Here is a 9,658-nt window from a genome sequence, read left to right on the forward strand (position 1 = left end):
TAATATCAAGTAATTTCCTTTGATGGAATGCAAACTTTTCTGTGGAACACTCTTGAGTGAGGTATGAATTTTATTCATGTGTGGATATTGGATACTCTATCCTTGTTATGTATTGTTATATCTTTCCCTGCTTCTGCCTGAGATATGTATGTGTATTTAAACCTTTTTTGTGCAAAAGCATTGCCTATTACCAATTTTGTTATTTTCAGTGAAAAATGTATTAAGAAGCTGAGTGAAAACTTTGCCTGTTATGCAGACAAACTACATGAACCTGACGTTTATGACTTCTTTATGGAAATTATATCTAATGTTCAAAAGACTGTAAAGCCTGAAGTCAAGTCAATGGTGGAAGAACTTGAAAAGAGAATTGTGGACAGTCACGAAAAAGGTGTAGAGGATGAAAACATTGCTAGGAAGGCTGGCAATGCAAAGCTGAAAACAACAAATAGCAAGACTGCAAAGAAATCTGGTAGGTTACTTATTCTGTGATTTAGTTACAGGTATGAACAGTTTGAATACTGTCTGAGACAGCAGTTGCTCTTTTTTCTTCTTTCCCCCCTTCTAGCTGACTGACAGTCAGTTTACTTGGAGGAGGTGTACTTGGTGACAGCCTTGGTGCCCACAGAGACGGCGTGCTTTGCCAGTTCGCCGGGCAGGAGACGGACGGCAGTCTGGATCTCCCGGCTGGTGATGGTGGAGCGCTTGTTGTAGTGTGCCAGGCGGGATGCCTCGGCAGCGATGCGCTTGAAAATGTCGTTCACGAAAGAGTTCATGATTGACATAGCCTTGGAGGACACGCCAGTGTCGGGGTGGACCTGCTTGAGCACCTTGTAGATGTAGATGGAGTAGCTTTCCTTCCTCCTCCTCTTCTTCTTCTTGTCCCCTTTGGCTATGGCCTTCTGAGCCTTGCCAGCCTTCTTGGCAGCCTTTCCTGATGCTTTGGGAGGCATGGTAGTAACGGCGTCGTTCAACTTGCGAAGAGTTGAGGTGAAGGAAAAATTACTTGAGGGGGAGAGAAATAAGGACGATAGTTAAAGATATGAAGTCCAAGTGGAGAGCAGTAGACAGCGGAGTGCCACAGGGGTCAGTATTGGCACCAATACTTTTTCTCTTATATATAAACAACATGCCAGAGGGAGTGAACAGCTACATAAATCTGTTTGCGGACGATGCGAAACTGTGCAGAGTCATTAAACAAAAAGAGGATTGTGAAATACTACAGGAAGACTTAAACAAGATCTGGAAATGGAGTAAAAAATGGGAGATGGAATTCAATCTGGACAAAAGCCATGTCATGGAAATGGGAAGAAGTGAAAGACGACCAGTGGGAATCTATGAGATGGGAGATGGAGTAGAACTAGAAAAAGTAAAAAAGGAAAAGGACTTGGGAGTGACAATGGAAGAAAACAATCAACCGGTAAGCCATATTGATAGAATTTTCAGAGAGATGTATAATTTGCTAAGGAATATTGGATTAGCATTTCACTATATGGACAAAGAAATGATGAAGAAATTGATAAGTACTAAAATAAGACCTAGATTGGAATATGCAGGAGTTGTGTGGACCCCCCATAAAAAGAAACACATAAGGAAATTGGAGAGACTACAAAAAATGGCTACAAAAATGGTTCCAGAATTTAAAGGGATAACATATGAGGAGAGACTAAAAGCAATGGATCTACCAACCCTGGAACAGAGAAGAGAGAGGGGATCTGATACAAGTTTATAAATTGATTAACGGAATGGATCAAGTGGATAATGAGAAACTAATCCTGAGAGAAGAATATGACATTAGAAGCACAAGATCGCATAGTAAGAAACTGAAGAACAGAAGATGTCTGAGAGATGTTAAAAAATTTAGTTTCCCGCAAAGATGTGTTGAGACTTGGAACAGTTTGAGTGAGGAAGTGGTGTCAGCAAAGAGTGTACATAATTTTAAAGAAAATTTGGATAAGCGTAGATATGGAGATAGAGCCACATGAGCATAAAGCCCAGGCCCTGTAAAACTACAATTAGGTAAATACACATACACTTGGAAATTTTTAATGGTCAATTATTATCAGTTACAGGAATTTCTTGATTTCCAAAGGAATTGTGTAAAGTGAAAATCACATAAAGTGAACATGTTTACCAAACTAAACTATACACTGCTAGGGGTTCCACTATATATATATATATATATATATATATATATATATATATATATATATATATATATATATATATATATATATATATATATATATATATATATATATATATATATATATATATATATATATATATATATATATATATATATATAGATAGATAGATAGATAGATAGATAGATAGATAGATAGATAGATAGATAGATACATACATACATACATATATTCGTGAAGCAAGACCATTTTCCCCATAGGAATCAAATGTGGAATAGATTAATCCTTTCCTGGAAGGGCTTGTGTCTGAGAGAGCGTCTGAGAGGGCACCCACCCTGTAGTCCCTGCAGCACGTATCCTATGCAAAACACTTTATTGCACCTCTCAGCTGGAATAAACAAAGGATCGTAAATGAAGATGTTTATCATGCATCACTAGCTCTCCTGAAGGTGAAGCACCTTTTTGCTGCAATCAGCTGTGATGACAATATAGCAGCCCAAACAAACATCTCGCAGAATCTTGTGATATTGAGATTTGCTTTACTAGTTACTAAAAAACAATGGTGCATAATTATCTATGGCTAAAGAAAGGAAAATAGTAGTGAATGAAGGAAGAAACAATGACTCTGTTCAGGGCTGTTGCAAAGGCTATGCTGGAACCTTGAACCTTAACCTTGAGCGAAGCATCTTGACAACATGTTATTCTAAATAATTTGCATAATTTGAAAAAAATAACTAGGTTTTTACTTTGTGATATTTGAAAATTGCATAGTCTGAACACACATAAATCTAGAAATATCTTGTACACATTAGAACATGAGTGTCTTATCTAATGCCTTTTTTGTAGCCACAAGCAGAAGAAGAAAGAACAAGTCAAGCTCCAGTGAATCAGAAAGTGAGAATGAAGACATTCGTCAACAGTTGCATCCTGTCCACAGAAGCAAGAAAGGTAAGGTGATGTTTACTTTTATCGATAAAACCAGTTCTTAGGCTTCGTTTACATCAAGTTGATTGAATTCATGAAGAATCAACACAATTATTATGGCTTCAAATATCCACAACCTTTGTATAGCTACATACATCTGTTGATAATTGATTCATGTTTTGTTCTATTAAAGTTAATGAATTCCAACAGAAAACCTACGTCGATCATCCAGAGTTCCACACCGTAATACAAAAAATGTACAGCAGTGCAGTGATGATTCAGAGGAAAATGAAGAGGAGAACGAGCTGCCAAGTGATGCCAGTGAAGAAATGGAGGACAGTAAACCTGCACCACGTCAACCTTTAACTGTGAGCAATTCTCAGCCTTCAAGGAGATCAAGAAGAAATCATAATCAAAAGAAAAATTAGTTACAAAGCTGAAAAGTACAATTTTGATGAATCATGAGAATTGATTTTTGGACCTTTTTAAGATTTTATATTTTTATCAATTTATGTTCAACTTATATTCTTTCAAGTTTTGGTTTGACAACTAAGATACTTTAGTCAAAAGTTCTGATGACTGCTATAGTCTGTTCACTTTAGTCTGAGCCGTGAAGCCGAGCCTCATTTGAAAGGAGGTCGCTGATTGGCTGGCCCCCTCTCTCAGTCACCTGTTGAAAGGCTGCGTCATGAATGCTTTGTGGTACATGCTTTTGTTTTATTCGTTATATCTCATCTTATACACATAACAGACAGTTTCTGTTGGTACCATTACACTTAACAATAAATGCAGAAGCTTTGATACTAGGGGAAAAACAATTAATAAGCAACTATAAAGAAGTTTTAGCGAGTTGAAGTGGAAAACTTTTCGCGACATCTTTATAACATGGTTTACTTATCATCATATCTGTTATGTGTATAAGATGAGATATAACGAATAAAACAAAAGCATGTACCACAAAGCATTCATGACGCAGCCTTTCAACACAAGGTGAGTGAGAGAATGGGCCAGCCAATCAGCAGCCTCCTTTCAAATGAGGCTCAGCTTCACGGCTCAGACTTAGGTGAACAGACTATAGTCCCTTTTTTCTCACAAAGTAAATCCATATTGCAGATTCTCTTAATTGTGTATGGATATGTACTGGTTCACATATGTCTTGATGTTCATTTAGAATCCTGGACCAGCAAACAAATCATAGGGTTTGTCTTATTACATTGTTGCTTCTGTTCATTTGACTTAAGAGTAAATACAAGACCTAAGACAAAATTACAACCTTGTTTTCTGATAGAAGTGAAAGGCTAACAATCCCTGGTTTATGCCACAAGTAATAATGTTAAATTTAAACCACTAAAAAATGTGATAAGGACACACAGCTTAGTTGTGTTGTAGGAAATTATATGATCATGTTCTTGCATGTTCTTAAAAGATTATTTATAAATACAAAGTGAGGAGATTAGGAATCCCTTCCCATATACTTTTATTCCTAAGAGAGGGTGTTATACAGATAATGTATCTGGACTACCCTTATCCCTTTTAAGGTTAATGTTGGCCACATGATGCAAATAGATTTACATGAAAATATTACATAGATTATACTAGACACACTTCTCTTGGGAAGATATTCAAGTAAGTAAGAATTTGATTTAACATGTGACAATGTCCCTGATTGTTACTAGGCTGGTTGGGATTTATACTTTTGTTTAAATGTAAACATTTTCTCAAGGAAAGAACATTTACTATCCTTGGGAAGAATACATATTTAATTGAAAATGCTATTGATCTTATACCACTTGTATGAGCTTAAAATCTGATCTGGGAGGATAATAGCTAAGAACAAGTGTGATCCTTAAGAGTATAGTGAATAATGCATGTTCACATACACACACACACACACACACACACACACACACACACACACACACACACACACCGTAGTGTAGTGGTTAACACGCTTGACTCACAATCGAGAGGGCCGGGTTCGAGTCCCGGGAGCAGCGAGGCAAATAGGCAAGCTTCTTAATGTGTGGCCCCTGTTCACCTAGCAGTAAATAGGTACGGGATGTAACTCGAGGGGTTGTGGCCTTGCTTTCCTGGTGTGTGGAGTGTGTTGTGGTCTCAGTCCTATCCGAAGATCAATCTATGAGCTCTGAGTACGCTCCATAATGGGGAAGACTGGCTGGGTGACCAGCAGGCGACCAAGGTGAATTACACACACATAGACACATTTTATTTTGTTTCTATTTGAAAATTATGAATTATCATGGACCAAAGCATTATAGTTATTTGGTCTGGAGTTTATAGAATTAGTCCTAGACAATATTCATATTAAAAGAAAAAAATACACTTTTTAATTATTAATTTGTTAGTATTATATGGAGCTTGTGTTGAATACATCCTTTCACAATGGAAAATTAGCTTCGTTTTTTTTTCCAAACTTTATTAGATTTCTATGATACTGCTTAGTTCTTTTGGTTTATAACTGAAAACTTTTGGGTTTTATTAGTAGTATGGCCGGATGGAAACAATTTCTTTTATTTTGTAGTGTTTGTTTGCTTAGAAAAGAATAAGTACAGCTTTCATTAGAGTTGCAATATTATTCTTTGTTGGTAAAGGAGAGTTACCCATTATGCTGGTATACAAGTAGTATGTATGAGATTTCTCTCTCTCTTTCTCTCTCTCAATGTTTTATGTTTTCTTAATGCTTGCCTGTCCACACCAGATAACATTGTTAAAAAACATTTCCAAACTATGTGGAAACAATTTCCAGTGTTTGAAAACATTTTCAAACAGTTTGTAAACTGTTTTCCAAACAATTTTCCTGTGTATTTGTTCTCATTCAGAATGGAGAACAGTGTGTGTGTGTGTGCCTGTTTGTCTGCGTGTGCACGCACACAGGGCAGTGATGCCAAATCCAATACCTGCACAAGCCTTCCACTGAAAACTTCATGATGTATGGAAAACTCTGGAACTTATTAAACAGCTACGTTCATCCCTAGATTAAACAGCTACGTTCATCCCTAGCATTGTGGAATGTTACAAGTGCAGAGTACAAAAATCTAAAGAAGTTGATGCTTTGATGGAGATAGCTGGCTACTGCAGCAACATCTCCTCATTACAGGTATGATGGCAACTGAGGTCTGGACAGGAAACTGTATGGAAAATTTCTTTCCAAACAATGTTTCCTGATGTGAAAAGGCCTTAAGAGCTTGGACAGTTTGTGTTTGGAGTAAAATTTCTTCAACTGATGTACCATGCTAACAGTGACCTTTATTAATCTTTCTCTAGACTGGTAACCAAGGCTATTGATGTCCTTTCTTCCCAGATTGATTGAATTACTCAGTGTCATTCCACTCCATGAATGTCTTTCATGGTGGTAAAAAGTTGCAACATCCCCATTTTACTTAAGCCAATAGTTCTTTCATAATTTTTTTTTTTTTTTTTTTTTATTAAGTATTCTTGGTATTGCTCTGTGATCCAAACAATATTTTGTTTCTATGACTTTTCTTTTGTTCCCATATGTAGTCAGTTTAGACATTAATGATTTTCCTTTTATACCACTTGCATGCATTTTCATTCCTCCAGTGTTAAAGAAAGGATTAAAAACTTGACTGCAAAATTCATGTAAATCAAAGCCGTTTAAGTATTCTATTAGATAATACAATTTGATTGTTAGGCAAGTCCTGCTATATATATATGTAAATGAAATTGCTAATGCAAGATGGGTAAGGGAAGACAACAAAAACTCATCTATATTTGTAGTTTATTAGTTATCACACAAAAAGAAAATGAAGAACTTACACCTACTTTAAGATTACATTAACCTTTTCTTTGGATGAGGGAGTTCACTTATCCTATACGTAAACTGATTCTAAAACAAAGCTGGGAACAACTCTGAGAAGGAATCCATATCAAAATCAATATTCTGTTCATCATCAGAGGCAAAATATGTTGGAGATGAACTTGAATCATAACCAGATTCAGACTCAAACACAGACTGTGGGCTGGTGCTGGTTACCTGGTCTTGAAGATAATCCAGTATTTGATCTTTCCTGAGTGGTGATACTACCACTGGATTTTCTTCCAAAACTCTCAAGCTGTCTTCACTCATAATAGATGACTTAATCTTTTCAGATGTAATGGGCAGCTTTGTTTCATCAAGTATGTCAGAGTCCATTCCAAAGTCAAAGAAATCTTCAACAATGTCAGGTGTAGAGATCTCTTTTACTGTTTCAGACTCTGAATCTGCTACAGTTGACATATTTGTGATATTTTGAATAGGATTAGCCACTTCCTCTAATGCACTGGTGAGCTGTGTGATTAATTCTTCCTCAGCAGGTGTTAATCTTTCATTTGAATCCTGTTCTGTGTGATGAACTTTACTACTGTAGTCATGGTCTACGTCCCAGCTGGGTTCCAGGACTGTTGCTGTGGTCCCCACCACTTGCCGCACGTTGGACGCTTCTTTACTGGCAACGGATATTCTGGATACTTGAGTTCTGGCATTTCCTTGCTTTCTTGCTGTTGGTGCAGTGCAGAGTCCATCACTAGAGCCATGACTGCTTGTGTTGCCCACTGGGAGCACAGTGTAGAGAGTGCCATGATCCTGATCACTGCCAATGTGCCGACTGCCCTCTGCTGGGGTGCGGATGCTGCAGATCCATCAGTCGGCATAGTGACAGGGACCATGACTCCCTCCACTCTGGGACCCTGAGGCTCCTTGCTGCTGGTCATGCTCTGGGATGCTTTCTTCCTGGTCTCAACTTGTCCTGTACATGTGCACTGGGATAATTTTTCTTGCAGAGCTACATTTTGTTCTGTGAGTTCTGTGTTTTTATTTGTAAGAATTGCGGCCAAGTTTGTCAACTCCGACACATGTTCTGTTAAATCTGCCAACTGCAATTCCAGCTGATCCATCCGGAGCTTCTTTCTGTCTCGAGCAGTCTGTGCAGCAACTCTGTTCTTCAGTTTTCTGTGGGAAAGAAGAGACTTTTGAGCATTCATATAATAATAAATATATTCTGGCAATTATAATGTATGAAATACATATCTGATGAAGGTCAGTCATTGCTTTAGTAATGAAACTTTTACATAGAACATCTGGAAGTGGTTTGAGAAGCCTAAAATCATTTAAATTCTGTATTAACACATAATGATACACACTACATAGTGTAGTGGTTAGTATGCTCAGCTTAAAAGTAAAAAGGCCTAGGTTTAATCCAGATGTGGCATGGCAAATGGACAAGCCTCTTATGCATGGCGCTCTGAGCTCTAGTAGGGATACGATTGGTTCGGTGGCCAGCAGATGATTGCAAGTGAATGACAGACTGTATTTTCCATAAACTAGAAATCTGGGTATAGTATTCCATTTCAAAATCATGTCATCCGGACCTTTTTATGTGTGCATGTGTGTATATTAGTCTACACTATACAACAAAGCACTGCCATATGGCATTCAACACATTCCTCATAGCCGATGAAATTTTCCATCACATTTGATAGTTATAGACAACACTCCTCACGAAGTAATTCCTGCATCTTAGCCTTTACTGCTAAAGTTTTGCATCCTAACCTTTCACAGCACTCGCACCAGATGTTAAATATTCACACAGGCAGGATACCAAAATTTGACAAATGTAGCATTTTGGTTCAATATCTCACCTCCTCATTATCTTTTCCTCCTGTGTGAGATGGTCAAGCCTCTGTCGCTTCCTTGGAGGCTTGTCCCCAGCCCTGTCGTCTGGCTCATCCTTCACCACCCGCAGGAAATCCCCAGTCAGGAGAGGTGACACAGGTCCAGGGGCAGGCACCACCTGGGGCTGGGCGGGCTTAAGGTGCCTCGGGAGGGTTATGACGATGGTCTTAGCCGCCATCCTACTCCTCACACCTTGTAGTTCACGTCTGATATAGTATTATTCCTGGCCTGGTTGGTGCGGTGGTGTCGGAAGCCTCCCTTCTTTCTTCTGTCACATTCCTCTGTGCTGGTGCTGATGATGGTGTGGCTGGCGGTGATTGGCCCCACCAACTTACCAGATGCAATCATTCACTTACACAAATAGTATATTATACAATAATACAAGTGTCAAAAACACAATCTGAACTTATCAACTAATTTAGGAAAATGTTGTTTTCATGTTAAATAGAATTATGAATATCACAATGTTAATATGAGGATTTTATTTTACATAATATTAAACAACTGGCGACTGTTTGTTGACGTCTAGATAGTGACGTCATGAGAGTTTTACGTGGAAGCGGAGTGTTGCATCACATTACTTTCTTATCAACATCACGGAACTATCAAATACGCATTAATGTTCCATTTATACAATAGAGTAATCAAAAGAAATGAATTAAATATATGTATTTTAACAAAATATTGACTGTACATTTTATTCCAGTTTTTTCTTAAAGGAAGTTTGACCTTCCTTGGTTCTGCCGCTCTGCGTATCTCGCGCAACGTAGTAGTATATGACATCATGCATCATGTGATAGACCTAAAAGTAGGTCCATCTACGTAGGTCTTACAATAAGCTGGCTGATGCAATATGCCAGTACATTTCTAGCCTATGCAATGATCAGTGGTTTTGTGA

The 9,658-nt window shown here is 37.9% G+C and overlaps 2 protein-coding genes across 2 annotated transcripts in view; one reads left to right on the plus strand and one right to left on the minus strand.

Moving 5' to 3' along the window:
* Positions 1 to 4,838, plus strand: part of LOC123503651 (condensin complex subunit 1-like) — a 23,682-nt gene extending 18,844 nt beyond the window's left edge. The window contains exons 27-29 of the mRNA XM_045253594.1: positions 210 to 469; positions 2,991 to 3,092; positions 3,279 to 4,838. Of these exons, the coding sequence (XP_045109529.1) occupies positions 210 to 469; positions 2,991 to 3,092; positions 3,279 to 3,496 (580 nt within the window). The 3' untranslated portion in view covers positions 3,497 to 4,838. The remainder of the gene's footprint in view (positions 1 to 209; positions 470 to 2,990; positions 3,093 to 3,278) is intronic.
* Positions 4,839 to 6,816: 1,978 nt separating this feature from the next.
* Positions 6,817 to 9,066, minus strand: LOC123503384. Its single transcript, XM_045253096.1, is given in 3 exon segments — positions 6,817 to 7,704; positions 7,707 to 8,037; positions 8,727 to 9,066. Coding segments are annotated over 3 exon segments (1,311 nt in total). The 5' UTR covers positions 8,939 to 9,066; the 3' UTR covers positions 6,817 to 6,936.
* Positions 9,067 to 9,658: the final 592 nt, after the last annotated feature.

The sequence above is a fragment of the Portunus trituberculatus genome, chromosome 14 (assembly GCF_017591435.1).
Source record: "Portunus trituberculatus isolate SZX2019 chromosome 14, ASM1759143v1, whole genome shotgun sequence".
NCBI lineage: Eukaryota > Metazoa > Arthropoda > Malacostraca > Decapoda > Portunidae > Portunus > Portunus trituberculatus.